The sequence below is a fragment of the Macaca thibetana genome, chromosome 4 (genome assembly GCF_024542745.1).
Source record: "Macaca thibetana thibetana isolate TM-01 chromosome 4, ASM2454274v1, whole genome shotgun sequence".
NCBI classification, from domain to species: domain Eukaryota; kingdom Metazoa; phylum Chordata; class Mammalia; order Primates; family Cercopithecidae; genus Macaca; species Macaca thibetana.
Window position 1 is genome coordinate 30,610,927 of NC_065581.1, and position 22,674 is coordinate 30,633,600.

Here is a 22,674-nt window from a genome sequence, read left to right on the forward strand (position 1 = left end):
GGAGACAGCTGCATAGTCAGGGAACACTCTAAATTAGAAATGAGACCAGGCGTGGTGCCTGATGCCTGTAATCCCAGCACTTTGGGAGGCCGAGGCAGGTGGATCACGAGGTCAGGAGTTCGAGACCATCCTGACCAACGTGTTGAAACCTCATCTCCACTAAAAATACAAAAAAATTAACCGAGTGTGGTGGTGCACACCTGTAGTCCTAGCTACTCAGGAGGCTGAGGCAGGAGAATCGCTTGAACCTGGGAGGCAGAGGTTGCAGTGAGCCGAGATCGCACCACTGCACTCTAGCCTAGGCAACAGAGCAAGACTCTGTCTCAAACAAAACAAAAAAAAAGGCATGAGGAAACATGCCTCTTACGGAATTTGAGGGGGAGAAGTCAGGGTCTTGGCCGTGACCTTGGACAAGCCATTAGCCTCTTGATACCTCTTTTCTCATCTGTAAAATGAAGGTGGTAGTACCTACTTCACAGGGTTATTAGGGGATAACCTAGCCTGGGCAAAAGAGTGAAATTCTTGTCTGGAAAAAAAAAATAACAGGTTCTTTGTTTTGTTTTTGAGATGAAGTTTTGCTCTTGTCAGCCAGGCTGGAATGCAATGGCACGATCTTGGCTCACTGGATTCACTGCAACCTCTGCCTCTTGGATTCAAGCGATTTTCCTGCCTCAGCCTCCAGAATAGCTGGGATTACAGGCAACAGTCACCATGCCCAGCTAATTTTTTTGTATTTTTAGTAGAGACAGGGTTTCACCATTTGGTCAGGGTTGGTCTCAAACTCCTGACCTCAGGTGATCCACCCGCCTCAGCCGCCCAAAGTTTTGGGATTACAGGCATAAGCCACCACGCCTGGCCAAATTTTCATAAATGATTTGAAAGAAAATGAGCTCTTTTTTTTTTTTTTTTTTTTTTTTTTTTTTTTGAGACAGAGTCTTGCTCTGTCGCCAGGTTAGAGTGCAGTAGCATGATCTCGGCTCACTGCAACCTCCACCTCCTGGTTCAAGCGATTCCCCTGCCTCAGCCTCCCAAGTAGCTGTGACTACAGGTGCGTGCCACCATGCCCAGCTAATTTTTGTTTGTTTGTTTTTGAGACAGAGTCTCGCTCTGTTGCCCAGGCTGGAGTGCAGTGGCGTGATTTCAGCTCACTGCAACCTCTGCCTCCCAGGTTCATGCCATTCTCCTACCTCAGTCTCCTGAGTAACTGGGACTACAGGCGCCTGCCACCTCGCCCGGCTAAGTTTTTGTATTTTTAGTAGAGACAGGGTTTCACTGTGTTAGCCAGAATGGTCTCGATCTCCTGACCTCGTGATCCGCCTGCCTCGGCCTCCCAAAGTGCTGGGATTACAGGTGTGAGCCGCTGCGCCTGGCAATTTTTGTATTTTTAATGGAGACGGGGTTTCACCATGTTGGCTAGGATGCTGTCCATCTCCTGACCTCGTGATCTGCCCGCCTCGGCCTCCCAAAGTGCTGGGATTACGGGTGTGAGCCACCGTGTTTGGCCGAGCTCATTCTTAAAATACAGTAAAAACTTTAAGCTCTCTTTAAAGGTTCTTGTGGCTTGTTGCAGGAGATAGAAGAAAGAGGGTGAGAAGTAGGCAGTAGATGGAACCAGAAAGAAAGAGACACAACAAAGTTGTGACCACTAGGCTGTGACATGTTTGGGTTTTTTCACTTGAGCTGTATACTTCTTTGGTATTTCACGTCCTAGCCTGGTCCTTAGATTATGTCTTCTCAGGTCTTCTCCCAGTGCACAGAGCAACAACAGACTGACCTGAACAACCCCCACACACACCAAGCCTGGGCAAGGGGAAGGTATAACTACCCACTTTGGGCCTAAATGCAGTGAGGCCTTTGAGAGAGATTAATAAAACATTGTTGCCCCCTCATGTGGCCAATGCCAGAAATACAGCTGAGACACGTGTTCCAGGGCAATGTAGCAGCATCAGCAACTGGGAATTTGTTAGAAATGCAAATCTCAGGGTCCATCCTGACCTACTGAATCAGAATTTTGCTGGACCCTACCCCCAATTTGTCTTTTTTTGCTTTTGTTTTTGAGATAAAGTCTCACTCTGTCACCCAAGCTGAAGTGCAGTGGTGTGATCTCGGCTCACTACAACCTCCACTTCCCGGGTTCAAGTGATTCTCCTGCTTCAGCCTCTCAAGTAGCTGGGATTATGCGCGCAAACCAACATGCCTAATTTTTGTATTTTTAGTAGAGATGGGATTTCACTATGTTGGCCAGGCTGGTCACAAACTCCTCACCTCAGGTGATCTGCCCACCTTGGCCTCTCAAAGTGCTGGGATTACAGGCATAAGCCACTGCATCCAGCCCAAATTTGTTTTCTAATAAACTCTTCAGATGATTCTGATGAATGCTAACAGACTTGAAAACCACCGTTCTCAACCCACGTTAAACATGTTAATATCTTCAACTGCCCCATATCTGCCACACACACTCCCCCCTCAAGTGATAGATCCTTTTTTCTTTTTTTTTTTTTTTTTTTTTTTTTTTAGATGGAGCTTCACTCTTGTTGCCCAGGCTGGAGTGCAGTGGTGACACGATCTTGGCTCACTGCAAGCTCCGCCTCCCAGGTTCATGCCATTCTCCTGCCTCAGCCTCCCGAGTAGCTGGGATAACAGGTGCCAATCACCACGCCTGGCTAATTTTTGTATTTTTAGTAGAGATGGGGTTTCTTCACGTTGGCCAGGCTGCTTTTGAACTTGTGACCTCAGGTGATCCACCCGCCTCAGCCTCCCAAGGTGCTGGGATTACAGGCATGAGCCACCGTGCCCAGCTTTAATTTCTGGTTTTAAGAAGAGTGGGGGCCAGGCACGGAAATGGGGAAATGGAGTTTCCCTATGTTGCTTAGGGTAGTTTTGAACTCCTGGGTTCAAGTGATCCTCCCACGTTGGCCTCTCAAAGTGCTGGGATTACTGGCATGAGCCACTGTGCCTGGCCAGAGCCACTTTGGGAAGAGCAATCTATACTTACCCTTTTGTTTTTTGTGACAGAATTTTGCTCTGTCACTCAGACTGGAGTGCAGTGGCACGATCTTGGCTTACTGCAACCTGCACCTCCTGGGTTCAAGCGATTCTCCTGCCTCAGCCTCCCAAGTAGCTGGGTTACAGGCACCCAGCTAATGTTTATATTTTCAGTAGAGACGGGGTTTTATCACGTTGGCCAGGCTGGTGTCAAAACTCCTGACCTCAGGTGATCCACCCACCTCGCCCTCCTAAAGTGATGGGATTACAGGCATGAGCCACTGTGCCTAGCCTTTTTTTTTTTTTTTTTTTTTTTTTGAGAGAGGGTCTTGCTCTGTTGCTCAGGCTGGATTGCAGTGATACTATCATAGCTGTGGCCTTGAACTCCCAGGCTCAAGTGATCCTCTCGCCTCAGCCTTCCAGGTAGCTGGAACTAAAGGCATGTGCCACCATGCCTGGCCTTTTTTTTTTTTTTTTTTTTTTTTTTTTTTGCATTTTTTTGTACAGACCTGGTCTCCCTATGTTGCCCAGACTGGTCTGAAACTCCTGGGCTCAAGTAGTCTTCCCACCTTGACCTCCCAAAAGTGCTGGGATTACAGACATGATCCACTGATACCCAACACTAACCTGGTTAAGGTCACCCAGACTGTAGAGAGGTAGAGCTGGGACAATGGCCTTGATCTGACTCCAGCATCCTCAGGTTTTCCTCCCTTATCTGTAGAATGTGGATAAGATGACCAAGAACACATCCTAGAGGGCATGATAGCCAGGACAGGACTGTTCTAGGAACACACACGAGGCGTGTTAGGGAAGACTCAGAGAGATGAGAACCAGGAAAGACTGCTGTGGCTGAGATCTAGTCTGTATCCTAGAGTGTTTTATGTACTTTTTAAAGTATTTTTTCACCAGTACTTAATAGCAACTCTTAGATCAAGCATTAGCTCCAGAGGAGTAAAAATCAGATTCCACAGATTTATACTAATGTACCTAACACAGGTGGTAATGGCTTTTTTAAAAAAACAGTCCAGGCCAGGCGCAGTGGTTCACGCCTGTAATCCCAGTGCTTTGGGAGGCCGTGGTGGGCGGATCACGAGGTCAGGAGTTCGAGACCAGCCTGGCCAACATGGTGAAACCCTGTCTCTACTAAAAACACAAAATTAGCCAGGCATGGTGGCAGGTGCCTGTAATCCCAGCTACTCAAAGAAGACTGAGGCAGGAGAATCCCTTGAACCCAGGAGGCAGAGATTGCAGTGGGCTGAGACTGCACCACTGCACTCCAGCCCAGGCAACGGAGCGAGACTCCGTCTCAAAAAAGTCCAAACACACCAGGGGTTAAATAAGCTGCTTCTCTTTCCACTGTTTATTATTAATGTACAAAATATACAAAACCAAAAAAAAAAAAATACTCATCCTCAAATCCATTTTGGCTCTAACCCAAGACCCTGCACAAAACCCAACCAATCCACTGTTTTCATAGAAAACAACTGATGCCAAGGTGAAGGAGAGAACTGGGAAAGGGCAAAATCATCTTGTCGAATCCACCCAGGAAGGCACCTGGTGGGGATTCAGAGGTGGTTGACAGGGTGAAGTAGCTGGAAGCCTCCTTCACACTGGCAAGGTTCCAGGTGGGAGCAGGGAGTGAGCTAACTCCCCAAGGCAGTGCATGTAGTGTGACTTTCAGGCCCAGCATGCCAGGCCCAAGTTGATGAGAAGCTGGTCTCACTGAAGTATTTTATCAAGTCTCCAGACTGGCTGTAGTTGGCAAAGGCACACCAGCACCACTGGCCTCACCTTTGCCAGCTAAAACTTGCACCGGATGCAGATATGAGTTCACCATCATCGAACCTAGCAGACCCAGGACGCAGACTGGGTGTTCACAGACAGTTCAAGGTCCCACTTGAGAAAGGACTCAGAATGGAGAGCCCACGCTGGGGGAGGAGTGGGGATGATGTGTGTTCCAGAACTCAAATCCAGCTGATTGAGCCCTCTCAGTGCAGTGGGATATACAATACCCCTTCACCATCTCCCCACCCCATGAGGAATAATGAACTGAGCTGGGATGATTTCTTAAGTGCAGCTGATCCTGTGTCAGAGTTCTGTGTGCATGTGGGGACCCGCAATAGAAGGGTAGGGGTGTTCTCCAGGATAACCAGCTTTAGGTTCTCAAGCATTAAGGGTAATACTGGAAAGGGGTTTGGGGTACAGGGTGAATCTTCTCAAAAAGTGAAGCCAACTGGGTCTCCTCTTCAGCAGTCCAGGAACGTTTCCAGTCTCTCTCCTCCCCAGACTGGAGGAAAATATGTACATCAATGCGCACCAGTGATCAGAAAACCCCCAGGAACCCAAGCAAGTGGGAACTGAGGGGGCCGGCTCCTCATCAGCTGGGGAAAAGGGAAAATGGGCCTCACAGAAGCCATAACAGGGTAGAAGGAGCGAGGCTGCAGTCCACAGGGGTTGTGTGAACGGGGCAGGCAAATGGTCCCTAGGGCAGTGGGGGCCCATTGACACCCGGGTGGTAGAAGGCACAGTTGTTCTCATAGCGGCAGTTGCCCTTCATCATGAAATGTCGGCAGACAGGGCGGTTTGACATGTCTGTGGGAATGATGGCAGAACAGTTAGACAGGAAATGGCTGAGGGCAATGCCACCATCACCACCCCAGTCCATGGCATCCTAAGAACTTTCAGAGACACAGTCTTAGGGATGTGGGGGAAGGGCATAGAGTAGGAACTGCTATGCATACTGGGACATCAAAGAGACGGGTACCTCACGTTCTGCCTAGCTACCAACAGTAGTGACTCTCACCCACTCCCCAAAAGCTTGTATGGGACACCAAAAGGCATATGGGGGACAGGGAGCATCCTCACCTCCTCCATGGCTGTGGCCTCCATCGTGCCCTCGGTGGCCCCCTCCCCCGTGGCCAGGGCCATCATGGCCACGGTGCTCATGAGGTGGTCCTCGATGGTCATGGCCTCGGTGACCAGGGACATCATGAGGCCGGTGGCCATGGGGCCCCCCGTGTCCAGGACCTTCATGGGGACGATGTCCACCACTTCCACCCATGCTTCCGCCAGGGCCTTCGTGGGGGCGATGTCCACCACCAGCACCCATTCCTCCACCAGGGCCTTCATGGGGACGATGGCCACTGCCACCACTGATGCCACCACCAGGGCCTTCGTGGGGACGATGTCCTCCACCCCCACCCATGCTACTGCCAGGGCCTTCATGGGGGCGATGCCCACTGCCCATGCCACTGCCAGGGCCTTCGTGGGGACGATGTCCACTGCTGTTGCCCATGCCTCCACCAGGACCTTCATGGGGACGATGCCCACCACCTCCAACCATGCCCCCACCAGGGCCCCCTCGTCCATTTGGGGGTCCTCCTCCAGAGCGACCTCCTCTGGCGCCTCGGAATGGAGGAGGAGGAGGAGGAGGAGGTTCATTTCCTCCTCGGCCACCTCGGCCTCTATGGTATGGTCCAGGACCAGGTCCTGGACCCCCCCGCATTGGGCCACCCCGCATAGGGTCGCCTGGGCCATCCCAGAAGGGATCACCCCCCCGGGGAGGAGGTGGAGGACCCAGGAGACGTGGACCCACTGGCCCACCAGGGCCTCCATGGGGACCTGTACGGGGAGAAAAAAGAGAAAACAGTATCAGCTACCAGGAACTGCCATCTCCCAACCTAAACCACCTCACCTCCCACCTTCCAGTCAATCCTATACTATTATCAGACTGAAATTAAGCAGATAAGCCCATTCCAACCTTGTACTCACCACCTACCTGGCATAGGTCCCCCAGGTCCAGGGGGAAAGTGCTGCATGCCCTTGGGGCCCCCAGGACCCCCTGGTGGGAAACCATTGGCTATCGGGCCAGGGCCTAGGAGTCCATGTGGCACTGTTAATGAAAACAAGGATAACACAGCATGAGCACTCTAGAAGACAGGCATGGTTTCCCATTTAGATGCACCCAACTGACCCTCTCAAACCAACCTGGCAGAGCAATGCTCTCTCTGTCCAGTCTTTCCCTCCCATTTCTTGCCTAGTGTCCACAGCCCTGTACTCTTCTGCATCTGTGAAACCCTGCTTCCCCCAACTCCACTGCAGGCTTCCTCCCCCAGTCCCCTGGGGCTGGCCCTGAGGATTACCCAGCATCTGCTTGATCTTGTCTGAATAGTCTGGTTGTTTCAGTAGTTCCTCTGAAGGATGACTGTTTGGGCTACCCTGTGAGGATGTAAGAAGGCAAAGTAAACAGACAGACAGGGTAACAACCATGGCGAAAGGGAGAGCCAAAGATTAGGGTAAGTGGGTAGATGTGGAGAACTGGGGTAAGGCGAATGGGAGACAGAGTGAGGAGACAGCACTTAAGGAGGCTCCACAGAGGTGGAAAAGGGGAAAGAGGGCGCATACCATGATGGAAGTGAGGATCTCCTGGACATTAATGCCTCCTCCTCCAGGGCCTTGGGGGCCCTTTCCAGCACCCATGCTTCCCATAAGATTGGCCAGAACTGGAGGCAACTTGGAGCCTCCTGCCCCATCAGGTGAGCCACCTGACCCCCCAGGTTCCAGGGTCTCAACATACGGAGTCTCATCCATGGAACACTCCTGAAAGAACAACAAAAAAATTAGGACTGACAGAACAGATACATTCTCACATGAAAGATGCACTGAATTCAATGACCATCACAACTTCCATCATCACATAACACTGACTTACCTCATCTAGGGGGATGAGTTTAGGGGGTATGGGCTCGTAGGGCTCAGGATCAGGCTCATGAGGACTATCAGGAACAGCACAGGTGAGGGAAAATAGTAGAATGATAGTCAAGTTATTAATTCAGGCCCTGAAAGTAATTTCTAACCTCCACCCCTTAATTACCCCAGCTCACGTTCCCCTCAGGAGTGTCCAAGCACTCAACATCCCAGGGCAGGAATCCCACTCTGCTCACCTCTCCTTGTTCAGGAAGAGCTCCTGAAGGATTCCCTTCTCCCGCTCAGCCTGGATATATCGCTCCTGGCTATTGCTTCCAGGGGTGACAAGCGGTGACGGCAGAACCAGGGGCCGGGGGCACACCCAGGGCACCTTCTCCTCCATGTTATCATGGCTCAGACGCCGCGCTGTCTCAAATGCATGTCGGTCTGACAGTATCTCTCGCTTAGCTGCCTCACCAAAGTCCTTGATCTTATTCACATTTACTATCGGCAGAGGAAGAAAAGCAAGAGGGAAAGTAAGCACAACCAAGTTCTTTTAAAATCCCTTAAATACACCTATTACAGGAAATGACCTCTTACCTCGTTCAGTTTCATCCAATTCAAAATAGAAATATTCTCTCAGTTTGCCTTCCTCAGGCCACGTCACACTTTTCCTCTTCCTGCCTTTCCGGGTCAGTTGGTTAGGATCTCCAGGACTCTCCACTGGCTTGGCATCCAGAGCTCCTGGTTCCAAAGAGGCTGGAAGCAGAAGAGGTTTCAGACCCAGATCCCTCCTTTCAGAAAACCCCCCAAACTGAACCAGTTTCTAGATTACCTGTATCCATGAGCTCTGGAACTTCAACAGGGGGAACCGGGGTGCCTGGACGGTCTATGTCCATTGCCTCAGACGGCGGTGCTGGTTCTGGGGAAGAAGGTTTGGCTGTGCTTGGTTCTGTGCTCGTTTTCCCTTCAAAGGGGCTCGGCTATTGTGAAAGAAAAGGAAGTGAACTGACTGGAAAGCCAAGGGCAAGGCAATTAGTCCAGGGTCCCAGGCACAATCCCCCAACAGTTCCTATATAAAGGAAGACTCTGTCTCCACACTGGTCTCACCTGCACCAGTCTATATCCAAGGCAAAACGCCTCTTGTCCTCCTGGACAACTCCTAGCTGCTGTGCCCTTTCTTCTACTTTACCTTTTATACTCTCACTGAAACCTACTTTTGGGAGCCCATACCTTGGCAGCTGTAGGTGACAGCACTTTTTTCTTCTTCTTAATTTTGATGCCTGGAACAGGGGCTGAATTGAGAGCATCCAGGAAGCCCAGGCCCTCCATAGCTACAAAAAGAAAGAGCATCAAATGGCATCATCAGACCTTCTTCACAATCCTACACCTGCAAACACAGTCTAGGCATAAAATGAGCCAATGAAGAGCCTGCCTCAACTTAGGACACGACAAGCTCAAGAGGACCAGGAAGCACATGCAGGAGGATTCACACACGATATTCTTCTTGTTATTCTAGGTTTCCTGTGGCAGGCAAGCCATAGCTTTGAATGTGAATTATAGCTCAGGTAACTGATGAAGTGAGCGCCTGTGAACACGACAAATCACCTTGCCAGGCGCCCCTGACCAGTCACAAAATGGCACACCTCCCTATCTTATCTCTAAAATTACTCCTAAGTGACACCGGAAACGGGAGTTCCAGAGGTACAAAAAGTAAAGGGTACCAAGAAATCAAAGGAAAATGGAGGGAAATAATAAAAGAGAAGGGAAAAAAACTTCTCGTTCCCAGAGACATTCGTTCCCATAAGAGTTTGCTCCTGGCCAGGCACGGTGGCTCACGCCTGTAATCTCAGCACTTTGGGAGGCCGAGGCGGGTGGATCATGAGGTCAGGAGATTGAGACCATCCTGGCTAACATGGTGAAACCCCATCGCTACTAAAAATACAAAAAATTAGCCGGGCATGGTGGCGGGCGCCTGTAGTCCCAGCTACTCGGGAGACTGAGGCAGGAGAATGGCATGGACCCGGGAGGCGGAGCTTGCAGTGAGCCAAGATCGTGCCACTGCACTCCAGCCTGGGCAACAGAACGAGACTGTCTCAAAAAAAAAAAAAAAAAAAAAAGACTTTGCTCCTAATTCAAAGTACATCTCCCCACTTTAGACTCACGCTGTGGCGGAATGATCTTCACTTTGATCTCTTTGGTGGCATTAGGTGTTGTGTTGAGTGGCTTGTATTTCTTTTCTGCAGGGGGGGTAGCATCTCCTGGAGCAGCTACGTTGCTGTCAGAAGAGGAACTGTCATCAACATCTCTGACTCACCCCCTCTTGCTCCCTTGTGTCCACAGATCCACCCCATTCAGAACCTGAGAATATGGTCCATACCTCTGACGTTTGAGGGGGATAGGTTTAAGATTGTACTTGTCAGAAACCACCACTGTGCTGGCGTTCTTCTTCACAGGCACCAAGGATGGTGTCTCCAGCTCTAGTCCTGGGGAAAGAAGCATGGTGTGGGCAGCTGAACTCAAACCCCTAAACCCCTGAATTTTCCTCCCGTTCTCACCCGCAAATGTTCTTCTAACCTTGTAACCAAAGCTTCCTCCGCTAATCTTCTCTCTTCCTTACGATTAACATATCACACATCAAATGATTCCCCCATAAGGCTCTGGGTGTGCACATGCACACGAACCCTCCAGAGGCCAGCCGCCAGTCTTACCAGTGGAACGGAACTTGGCATGACTGGGTGCTGTGGTTCGAAGAGACTTGGGCTTCTCCCTCTTCTTCTCTGGGGCCTCCTCGGCCCGGGTCTCAGCCTTCACCTCTGTCAAAGGTCGCTCAGGAGGGGTAGTTCGACTTTTCCCCTCATCTTTACGTTTCTTCTTATCTTTCTCTGTCGTGAAAAAACAAAGCAGAAATGGATTTTATTTAAACACTGTCAGAGGTGAAGCAGACTGGGAGTACCTAAAGGCCACATCCCAGTAGGAAAGAAATAAATACAAAGGATAAAGGACTAAGGAGCTTACCAGCGGGCTGAGTACTGCTCTGAGAGCGGATGACAGCCATCCAGTCGCTGACAAGGACTGAGGCCAATTTCCGGAGCTCTGCAGGTGAGAGAAAGGGGAAATGCCTAATAATGTAAAATATTCTTCCAGGAACAGAAAATGGGAGGTTTGAGAAAATATTGTGAAAATCTATGTAATGGAGAAAGTAATCCAAAGTTTTAAGAAGAACATGAGATATGCTTAAAAACCAAACTCCTAAAAAATGGAACAATGAATTAAGAGTTGTGTTCTACTCAAATAACTTTCAACTCTGATGTCATCACACCACTCTGGAGTAAAAAGACCTAATATTTATTTCAGAATATGTGGTTAAAATCTGCATTAGTAAAAGACTACACATTGGGTGCCATGTACACTGCTCGGGTGATGAGTGTACCAAAATCTCAGAAATCACCATTAAAGAACTTATACATGTAACCAAAATCCACCAGTTCCTCAAAAACTACTGACATTTTTTTAAAAAGCTACATTAGGCCGGGCGCGGTGGCTCAAGCCTGTAATCCCAGCACTTTGGGAGGCCGAGACGGGCGGATCACGAGGTCAGGAGATCGAGACCATCCTGGCTAACACGGTGAAACCCTGTCTCTACTAAGAAATACAAAAAACTAGCTGGGCGAGGTGGCGGGCGCCTGTAGTCCCAGCTACCTGGGAGGCTGAGGCCGGAGAATGGCGTGAACAGGCGGAGCTTGCAGTGAGCTGAGATCCGGCCACTGCACTCCAGCCTGGGCTACAGAGTGAGACTCCGTCTCAAAAAAAAAAAAAAAAAAAAAAAAAAAAAAAAAAAAAAAGCTACATTAGTTGCTTTACGTATAACACACCTAATTGTTACAACAATCTGAAGACTTTTTATTTTCCTTTATAGATGTAAAAACAAGCATAAAATTTGTTTCTAAATGAAAAAATACTTTTGTAACTCTTTCCTTTTGTACTTGGCAAATAACATCTCTGATCTATGGCACCTCTCTTCTGGCCAACATTTCCACTTAGAGACGTATTTCATAATTTGTCATTTAACAGTAAGACTTTCACAGAACACTAAAACATAACTTTTTGAAACAGTCATACAATTAGCAATTTCTATACCTAAGCCAACATGAACCTCAATGCAGGAATATCCTAAAATCTTTCTGGAGTAACTGATAACTATGGTTCCGGTGAGACTTAACTACAACCGACAGGGAATATACAAATTTCAATATCTAAAGGAATGATGATAATTAAATATATATTTAAAGAGAGCAACACAATTAAGCCAGTTGGAAATAGATCACTGCTCACTTGGTGGGAAACTGGTATCTTGTGTGCCCGGGTAGAGATAAAGGAAACTCTAAATTTCTAAAGGAGACAGGCTTTGTCTTCAAGACAGAACTGTATGGTCCTTGCCAGAAGCTCCACAACTCTTTTAGAAAAGGAAAGAATCGGCCGGGCGCGGTGGCTCAAGCCTGTAATCCCAGCACTTTGGGAGGCCGAGACGGGCGGATCACGAGGTCAGGAGATCGAGACCATCCTGGCTAACACAATGAAACCCCGTCTCCACTAAAAATACAAAAAAATTAGCCGGGCGTGGTGGCGGCGCCTGTAGTCCCAGCTACTCGGGAGGCTGAGGCAGGAGAATGGCGGGAACCCGGGAGGCGGAGCTTGTAGTGAGCCGAGATCGCGCCACTGCACTCCAGCCTGGGCGACAGAGCGAGACTCCGCCTCAAAAAAAAAAAAAAAAAAAAAAAAAAAAAGAAAAGGAAAGAATCAGAGCTTTGATATATTTCTTTTTTTTTCTTTGAGATGGAGTCTCGCTCGGTTACCCAGGCTGGAGTGCAGTGGCGCAATCTCGGCTCACTGCAAGATCCGCCTCCGGGTTCACGCCATTCTCCTGCCTCAGCCTCCCAAGTAGCTGGGACTACAAGCGCCCACCGCCACGCCTGGCTAATTTTTTGCATTTTTAGTAGAGACGGGGTTTCACCTTGTTAGCCAGGATGGTCTCGATCTCCTGACCTCGTGATCTGCCCGCCTCGGCCTCCCAAAGTGCTGGGATTACAGGCGTGAGCCACTGCGCCCGGCGCTTTGATATATTTCAAGAGTCAAGATTTTGCCCATGTCCTACAGGAATATGTTTATTGGTAGAACTAGTACATCTATTGTTAGGAAAACAGTTATTAAAGTTCCCAGAATATGCTATAGTTAGAAAAACAGAAGTGAACGATGATGAGACACGCTAGGATGATACTATTTCCCACAGTGAATTTTAAGTGTATGTGTTTTATAACAAGCAATCTTAGGAATCAGCTTCCAGTTAAAGTATGGCGCCTTATATTCAGCAACAGAGAAATGAACAACTTTGGAATTGAGAACAGGAAACAGGGTACAGGTTAGAGGAACTTTCTCTTTAAAAGAAGGAAAAAAAAGCAAGGTGACACAGAAAGAGAAAAGTGAAGCGACAATCCAAGGATGGGAAAAGATATTAAGGTAATGAAGTGGAAGTAATAGAGAAAAACCCATGAGAGAGCAGGAGCGGCACCTACCTTCATCCTCACTTGACTTGCTCAGCTGCTTCACCAGTTTAGCTGTGTTGTTCTATGAGAAATGGGAGCAACAGAAAGGTAAATGCCAGGAGGCAAATAATTCCACTTAGAGCTAAAAATGACAAAAGTTACAATGCTCCCCCCCACCTTTTTTTTTTTTGAGACGGAGTCTCACTGTCTTGCCCAGGCTAGAGTGCGTGGAGCAATCTTGGCTCATTGCAGCCTCAATCTCCCAGACTCAAATGATTCTCCCACCTGAGTCTCCTAAATAACTGAGACTACAGGCACGCACCACCACCACCACATCTGGGTAAATTTTATTTTTTGTAGAGACAGGGTCTTATCATTTTTGCCCAGGCTGGTCTTAAACTACTGGGCTCAAGCAATCCACCCACCTCAGCATCCCAAAGTGTTGGGATTACAGGTGCGAGCCACCACACCCGGCTGACACATTCTTTTTTTTGGGGGTGGGGGACAAGTCTCGCTTTGTCACCCAGGCTGGAGTGCAGTGGTGTGATCTTGGCTCACTGCAACCTCCACCTCCTGGGTTCAAGCGATTCTCCAGCCTCAGCCTCCTGATTAGCTGGGACTACAGATGCATGCCACCATGCCTGGCTAATTTTTTGTATTTTTAGTGGAGACGGGGTTTCATCGTGTTAGCCAGGATGGTCTCGGTCTCCTGACCTCGTGATCTGCCTGCCTCGGCCTCCCAAAGTGCTGGGATTACAGGCGTGAGCCACCGCACCCAGGCGGCACACACCTATTAAAGGAGATAAATTCAAACCAAGTCTTCTTATTCTAAATTATTTTTCTGCCATTCTATCTCACAGGCCCAAGATCACAGCCAACATCAGTCAGTGTGAGTTTTCATCTGTTAGACGAAACCAAAAAAAGAAGAATCAGGGTTTAAAGACTAAAGGTACCTGCTTGAGATGGTCTACAGTGAGTGGTAGGTGCTGCAGGGTCAGTAGTATTTGCTGGAGGAGGGGAATGTTGTTGGTTGTCTTTGAATACGTCAGCCAATTGTTAAGAAGTTTGTAGCCACCAACGTCAATAAACCTGCAGGCAGGCAGGAGAGTCTATCAGTAACGCCCTTTCTAGGTTTTGAAAGTACCACATCCCACGATCCCAGTCTCCCATCAATGCCCCTGGAACCCCATGCCTCACCACCCCATCTTTTAGCTACATCTTCCCATTCCAACCATCCAGATCCCCACTTACTTGATCAGTATTTCTGGTGAACGGGTCTGCAGGAGAATGTTCAAGTAAGTGCATCGACTCACCATCTTTCGTGCTTCCTTCATCAAACTGCAGGATATGAGTGAGGGTTAGAAATGAAGCAGCCAGTATCTCTTCTCTTAGCAAAAGCGCCTCTCTAATCTGTGAACTGCCTAGAGATTCCTGATGATTTGGGACTTTGCTCCAGAGAGGGGGAGTCACATATACCTCTAGGAGGATGGGATGGATCCAGTGCAACATGGAAACTTATGGGAGAACAGAGACACCGAAGTCCCTGACCTGGGGAGGAGAGCATCACTGCCTCCCTAACACACAGGATGAATGTCATTCTGCCCCCAGGTGATACGGCTAGCCCTCAACAACTGTCTCTAATAGTCTGTTCAAGACTGGCTTATTTACTCTCCCCTGAACCTGAGAATCCCTGAAAGAAAATAACATTATAGGTAGGTGGAACATGAACCTAAACAATCTAGAATTCTGTTACCAGGCTACCCTGCTCTCATTCCAACATATGACTCCCTTGAGACTGTGGACGTCCAAATCTCCAGCTTCCGCTATGGTCAGAAACCAAGTGATCATCTTTTCCTATCCCTTACCCTAAAATTGTTAGATTTTAATCCTATTGCACTGACTGTCTTTCCCTTTCCTTTCCAGGATCATTCCAGTCTGCCTCAACTGCAGCCATATTTTAACACACAATATTCTCTACTCACAATGAATCCAAAAAAGGGTAAAGACTCACCTGAAGATCTTGGAAATCCCATCCACACTTTTGACTTCCCCATCTCGGTTAAGGAAGCTGTCCAGGCCCTTGAGAAGTTCTTTGGGGTCTATGGGACCAGAACCCATGATGGTGGTTTCTATGGTAAGAGGACAAAACAAACAAACCCACAGAATAAATGGGTGGCAAGGACTACCCGAGTAGGCCCTCTAATAAACCACATCTCTACATCTGACAAAGTATAGTGACTATTCAACTATGCTATTTTTTAGATATGAAAAATCAACACAGACCACTTGCCACTACCGAGAAAATAGCCCTAGCAAGTTAAACATGGGGAGCATATGTGACTGAACAGGAAAGCAATTCGATTGGAGGACTAGAGCAGCACACCTGTCCCTCCCTCCCAGCAGCATCCTTCCTAGGATGGCTGAACTTCACTAGATCGTACTAGAGCTAAGATTCAGTTCTCATAACAAGATGTTCAACTCTCCAGGGCATTTGTACCTATTGTTAAGTCCTGTCTTCCCTAGTTGCTGAAAAATCTGGCTTGAAAAACAGCCTATAGCTTGACAGAAATTGGGCCAAATCTTGGGTGTTTGAGCTAAATGTCTTGTAAGAGTTGATTCCTTTTTATCTTAGCCCATTAAGAGTCATAATCACGACATAAGGCAAGATATCTATCAGCTGAAGTGGTAGATGATAGAGAACAAAACAAAACTTGAAAACAGAATCCTTCCCTAAGGAGATCTGGAGGTAGGTGCCAGATACTGAGACAAATGGATGCAAGGAAATCAAGCAGGTCCTCCTAGGCCTTGAATAGACTGTCACTCATTAACCAAACACTGCACAAGTTTTTACTGTCTCCATGTTAAACGGAAGCTAGTGGTTTGTGCTTTCAAAAGCAAAGATGTAAATCTGGTCCTCTCCTCAAAAATCACGCTGTGGATCCCCTAGGAAAGCCTAAAACTGAAAACCATGGAAACTAAAGAATGGAATAGATAAAGTCAAATGCTAGAAAAATTCCCTTTTAAGCAGCTGTTTCAGACCAGGTTGGAAAAGGAATTAGTTAAAAGCTAAGCTCCTTTTATGGGACAGGGCAGAACTGAAGTTCCAGAAAGGTAATTTACAATCAATATTGTTCTGATTGGGATTTGTATCTACACTGCCTCTAAATACTTGCTTCTAAGAACCAAAAAAGAGGCCAGGTGCTGTGGTTCACGCCTGTAATCCCAGCACTTTGGGAGGCCAAGGTGGGCAGATTCCTTGAGCATAAGAGTTTGAAACCAGCCTCAGCAACACGGCGAAACCTCATCTCTACAAAACATAAGCTGAGTATGATGGTGTGCACCTGTAGTCCCAGCTACCCAGGAGGCTGAGGTGGGAAAATGGGAGGACTGCTTGAGCCCAGGGACATTGAGGCTACAATGAGCTGTGATTGTGCCACTGCACTCCAGCCTGAGCGACAGAGTAAGACCCTGTCTCAAAAACAAACAAACAAACAAAAAACCACCAAAAAAGAAAGCCATTTCAGCAATATCTGCCTTTGGGCAATAAGGCCAACACTGGGTAGCAAGGAAGAGGCAAGAACAAAACCTTCCTCATCCTACATCTAGCACAGAGGTAACAGACACAATCCCCGCAGAAGGGTAGAAAAATCAGTATTTTACAAAGATGAGTATTTTTGTGCCGGAAAAAAACATAGGTTTCTTGTAAGATAATGCAAATTAATTCTATTTGTTCTCAAACAAAAGAAAAAACATAAGCATAACAATCTCAGCCCTTTAGTCCTCCCAACAAAAAGGTCAATAAATTTCCAAATGTGGAGGTCCTAACAACCTAGGCGAGCAGCAGCAGAGGCAGGGAGGAGGCAGCCAGGAAGGGAAGAAGTATAATCTTGGCTCTGGCGGTCATAACCTGTGGGCCGAACAAAGCGAGAGATGAGGCAAGAAATGTTGAGAAGTCACTGCTGCCCTGGAACCTCTACAAGTACAAGTGGAACCTGAGGTCAGAGAAAAAACATTCAAGGAGAATACTGGAAAAGATTAGACGTTCGTGGGCCAAATCCACTCAAGTATGGTGATCCTTACACAGACACAGAAATAAAGGTATTCTTCCCATGTAGTGAGATACTATAAAGTGATCTATAGAAACTATAAAGAGATATGATAAAGGGACATATAAAACAGATATCACATCTGTTGGAGACTGGAAAAGCAATGTATGGGTTCCAATAATAACATATCATAAGCAATCAAGAGACTAAGAAATTTTTAAAACTCTATATATACACACACATACCTACCATTAGATTCCCAAAGCAAAATATATGCAACTTGACAAAAGGCCTTGAATTAAACATCATTTCAAACCAGTTCCCCTTGACTTGACTGGTTCAAACCCAGGGCTGAATATATACAACCCTGGAGAATTCCCTTTGGCATATCCAACTGCAAGCTAAGCCAATAAATAGACCAGCTACCTCTATTTCCTTCAGACACTAAATAAACTGTCATCTGAGCTCAAGTGTTCCTTCAGAGGATGGGAGACAAGACAGAAGAGCCAGTCTTAGAAAAATGGACCAATGAGTACAAAGCTAAATTCTGTCCAGAGCCCTCTGCTGGGAATGGGATCCAAGGACTTTTTTATTCCCATTTGTATAAACAAGAATAAAAAACATTAATAGTCAAAGGGAAGCTAAGAGACAAAGCAAAATTAGTGTTAAACATTCATTTTCCACTACTTATATTTTGGAAATATAAGTGAAATTTTGTCTCATTAGCACCAATCTTGATAAAATATAAGTGGGTTTTCTCATGATGGCCTTCCTTTAGGCAGATTCATTCTTATTTAAAATTAAGGACCCCAAGTGTCTTATAACCTAGTTTCCTTACTTGGAAGTCAGTATATTTTGGGAAAAAACCAAACAAGTTCCAAGGCACTGAAGTGGGAAGGAATGTAAAGTCCAACATTCCGGGCACAGGGCTACAGCTGAGAAGGCAAACTGAGTTGATGAAGGAAGGCAGGGGCTGTGACTAAGTGTTGTAACATTACCTACTCAGGATCTGGAGTCTAGAATGAAAGCTTGAGAAAGCTTTCTGGAACCACGAATAATCCAGGGCATGATTATGTCTTTTTTTAGTGAGCTGCTATTTCCTTGACTGCAGAACATACAGAAGGTGGGGAGTGAGGGAGCAACCCCCTGGCCTACGTCCACCTCATCCTAAGCTATGCTTTCCTTATGGAGATGTTTCAGGCAGAGCCATACTCTACTGGCACAAGGCACTGGGGAATTTTCTACCACTTTTACCAGAGATAAACGTCTGTGACACCAACTCCTGCCTTCAAAATGAATTTTACTTGAGGGCTATTCAAATAAATAGGGTGAAAAAATATCCAGCATAGCTAAAGTTATTCCACATCCATCACCAATGAACAGGACTGAATTGGTTCAGGATAAAAATTCTGTGCAAGTCAGAGTTCTTTAAAAAATAACTGTCTTCTAACAAAAGGAGAAAAAACTCCCAAATTTACCTTAATTTAGAGGCACTTCTGGAAATGAAAATGATTTGTACCTAACTCATGTTCCCCTTCCTTTCTTCAGTGTTTTAGGCATTTCCTAGTTTGACTCAATAGTGGACTGAATTATGTCTCTCAGGTGATTCATCACAAGGTCATAGCTTGCTTCCAAGTAGTAAGCCCCTACCCCTCAAAGTCATTTTGCAAACCTGATACATGAGCTCCTCAAAAGCTTATCTGCCTTTCAATAAAGATGCAAAATGATACACCACCCCAACTCATAGAAAAAGACCCCAGACTGGAACTCTGGCCACAAACTACAAGGATCAGCTTTTCCAAGATTCTCTGAATGGATGTGGTTCCCCTAGTAGACCTTGCTTCCCATCTCCCATGTTAAGGAAGATCTTCTTTATTAATCCCCTGGCTCACTAGATATCAGGAACCCCAGTGGGTAGAATGTTCAGCTCCCAAGGAAGATATGCTGCAGAGGCACATGGCAAACTGCTTAAAAGAAAAAAAACAACAAAACAAAACAAAAAAAACTTGTGGTCAATAGACATGTGGAAGAGTCCCTCCCATCCAATCCAGAAGTTTAAGTAATAATTTGAGAATCTGTACCCAGTAGAAAATTAGCCCTAAGTCTCACCCACGTCACCACAGGGCAGTTGTGCTTTCCAATTCTGCCTAGAACCTCCACGCTTCAGTGCAGGACTTTTAAAAATTAAAATTATATGGAGAGTCTGATAAAGATTTGGCTTTGAAAAAGTTGGGGGAAGAAAGGAACCAGACACCCAATACCACCCTCAGATAGGGCATGGCTTCTGAACATGCACCAACTGCCACAGCACTGCATGAGTTGAAAAATGAAGAGGACATCATTTTTTCATTAATGCTTTCAAGGAATTTCTTTTAGAAGGGAAGGAAAAAGAAATTCAAAAAAGGTGGCTCTTTGGGAAAAAAAAAATGAAAGTTGTGAAATGTAATACCAGAAAGGTTTTGCTTACCAGAAACCGTAGCTTGATTCCCCCTGCCTTGAGTTTACAACTGCCGCCTCCTTTCCTAAAGATTCACTTCTTATCCTAGTACCAATGTACAGGAACTAAGCAAGTGCAGAACGTGATACAGCACTGAATACAGTTTATCCCCAAACTGAGAGGTGGGAATGAGGGCGATTTAGAAGAAAGTCCTAGAAGTATCCACCTTCCCCCGATTCTCATTACACAAAGCGACCAAATGCAGGAGGCCCAAAGACTGGTTCCTGAGCAGAAATGGCACATTTCAGTGTCATCAGGCCCGTTTATCTCGAAGGGACTCTCGCAAGCCCTTGTGTCTTTCCCATCTCCCTCTACACACATATATACATACACACACGCTCACACACATCCTCAAAGCTTCCCAGTCTTGGGTTTGCCTGTTTTTTCACCCCTGGCAGCTGAAGTGGGGAAAAATTACAAGCAGTTGTGATGAGTGAAAGTGAAAATAAAAACTGGTTCTATAAAAACTAGAACTACCCAAGGAGATGGACAGCCTTAATACTTAATTCCTATAAGCTCTCATCCCTTTAAGGTATTTTATATAATGAAAATTAGGAAAATGTCTTCTCCCTAGCAGCCACGAGCACAGGGAGTGCAAAGGCATCTGCTCAGGGGTGGAGCTTCAAGAGGGTGGAGAAAAAAGGAAGAAAGCTGATTACATCACCTTTCAAGGCTGCTCCTCCCCCTTGACCAAGTTTCTAGGGCGGCCCTAAGCTCAGGATGGCAAAAGGGGAAGAAAAACAACAAAGACGGAGGGACGCCATTTTGTAATGGAGAAAGAGGACTCGAACTTTAAAAAGCCACCCAGCTCTGCCGGTAGCTTCAGTTACATTATAAAAACACCTTTTTAGTAAAAAAGCCAAAAGCCAGTTCCCCATCGTGAATAATCTTTGACCTATTTTGATCAGTAAGAGCGTAGTGAAAATTAAAGCAATCAAAATATTAGAACAATTTTCTGCAGGGAAGAACTGAATTTGCAACGGAGGTTCAACCGGCTACCATCGACCACCCCCATCCTCCCTATAGAGGGAAAGGGGGAGGAAGGACTTGGACCCCTCTCAACAAATAGGGTTGAGGTGGGAGGACAGGAAAAAAAATGGGTCAAGACACAACCTGCAACGCCGCTTGGAAGACAAAAGGACAAGGAAAGTCGCCATATTGAAGCAGGGAAGAAAAAAATTCCTTTTAACGACACAAATCTTTTAGAAAGCTAGCATTCAATTGCACTAAATGGCTTTTAAAATTATACTCCTAAATTCCACATTACCCAACCTTTCCACCCTCTATTTAACTGTACCTCCCCCACCAAAAAATATCAAGTTAAAATGTTAATCACTCTTTTGCTTTTAAATACCTATGCAATCTGCAACAATTATAAGACATTCTTTACCTCCCCAACTATTGTATGTACTGGCACTAAGATTATATTTTGTCCTAAGTGTCTTGCAATCTTTATTCCTAGATTGCCACCTATTTTAACCACACAAATATACCCCAAACAAATTACATTAAAATTGAGAGGATTTAACAGTCATTTAAAAAGTTATAGCGAGCTATTATTTCTCTCTGCCCATCTCCTTACCCTGCAATCTTTATGTACAGATTGCTTATTAATCTGGCAAATTGAAAGGCACCCTGCTTGTCTCACACACAAAGAAGTGGTACTTCTGGGCCACAAGATCCACCATCTCTTGTATGTGAGCTCATTAACCCTTTCGAAGACTGCTGCTAACCAGAGGAAGGTAACCATTCCTCCTTATATAAACACGTATGGCTTTGGCAGTCTGGAAATTGGCTGGATTACCAAGGGTTAACCATCAAAATCCTCACTTGCTGGCCCTCCCTCCACCCTCTCTTTGCCTGCAGCAGGGCAGGGAAGAGATAGGTGGTAGGGGAGAGAGAACAAGACTGTTTAGACCCACAGGCCCTTTTTAATGGAGATTAAGTGACCAGATTGGTCCTTCTCCAGTTCTCTATTTGTTCTATGGTCTCATTTCTTCCTCTCATTATTTTTGGTTTCACAACGGGAAACGTTGACTTCTTGTTGCAAGGCTGGTTTTTGAAAATTCGACACTTACTATCCAATTTTTTTGCGACGTCAGCACCTCGGGCTCAGGGGGGAGGGGGTAAAATTTTGGAGGAAAAAAAATAAAACAACCAACCAGGACCCAAAACTCAATTATTTAGGGGGCCTCATTGGATCAAAAAGTCTTTTAAAAAATAAAGGCCAACTCAGTATTCATTTCCCCCCCCACCCAACTCCATTTAGGGAGGGGGGTCGCAGAAAAAAGTTCTGAGTGGATTCAAAAAAGTAAACGCTGGATGAGTGAATTTGGGTGGTTTGGGAAGGGAGGGTGGTTGATTATTTTTCAAGTTATGTGGTGACGGTCCTTCGGCCACAGATTTCAAGTCCCAAGCAGCGTGGGCTGGTGGGGTGGGCAAGATAGGTGGGAAGGGGCAGAAGACACAAGTGGTTGGGCTGGTGGCTGCTGTTTTCCCTTTCCCCCCTCTCTCAGGATCCTTTCAAGGGCTTAGATGTTGCTGCGGCTTGTTTCTGTTTTCCTCGTGGTCGGCCTGTCTTTCTCCGAGAAAATTCAAACCTGGGATAAAAGGAACACAAGGGAGAAAGATGTAATCAGTACGGGTTGCTTCAAAACACCCAGAAATGCCATCTTTGCTGTCCCCAAACAAACCTCTGTGTCCCATCCTGATCGCAGCCGCTTTAAGCCGTGGCTCTCAAATGAACCCATCCCTACCCCGCTTCCCAGATCCAACGCTCTCCGCAAAATTTTACCCACTAAACAACAAGGTAGGTAAACTTACCTCTAAACGAACCCCAGAATGGCGGCCGCCCGCTCGGGTGGAGTCTTTTATACCCGGACGCCGCCCAACGCGCCCAAACGTGCTAGTGAAACGC

At 46.6% G+C, this 22,674-nt stretch overlaps 1 protein-coding gene across 1 annotated transcript; it reads right to left on the reverse strand.

Annotated features, from left to right (window-relative positions):
- Positions 1-4,317: 4,317 nt before the first annotated feature.
- On the reverse strand, positions 4,318-22,666 carry PPP1R10 (protein phosphatase 1 regulatory subunit 10). Its single transcript, XM_050788358.1, has 20 exons — positions 22,581-22,666; positions 21,836-22,357; positions 15,226-15,343; positions 14,466-14,552; positions 14,168-14,303; positions 13,245-13,296; positions 10,690-10,767; positions 10,383-10,556; positions 10,052-10,157; positions 9,837-9,949; positions 8,905-9,005; positions 8,507-8,654; positions 8,272-8,430; positions 7,929-8,175; positions 7,697-7,760; positions 7,390-7,584; positions 7,128-7,203; positions 6,764-6,877; positions 5,851-6,606; positions 4,318-5,577 (listed from the first exon to the last, which is right to left on the reverse strand). Exons 3-20 carry the CDS (start codon positions 15,330-15,332, stop codon positions 5,468-5,470), a joined length of 2,823 nt encoding a protein of 940 aa, XP_050644315.1. The 5' UTR covers positions 15,333-15,343; positions 21,836-22,357; positions 22,581-22,666; the 3' UTR covers positions 4,318-5,467.
- Positions 22,667-22,674: the final 8 nt, after the last annotated feature.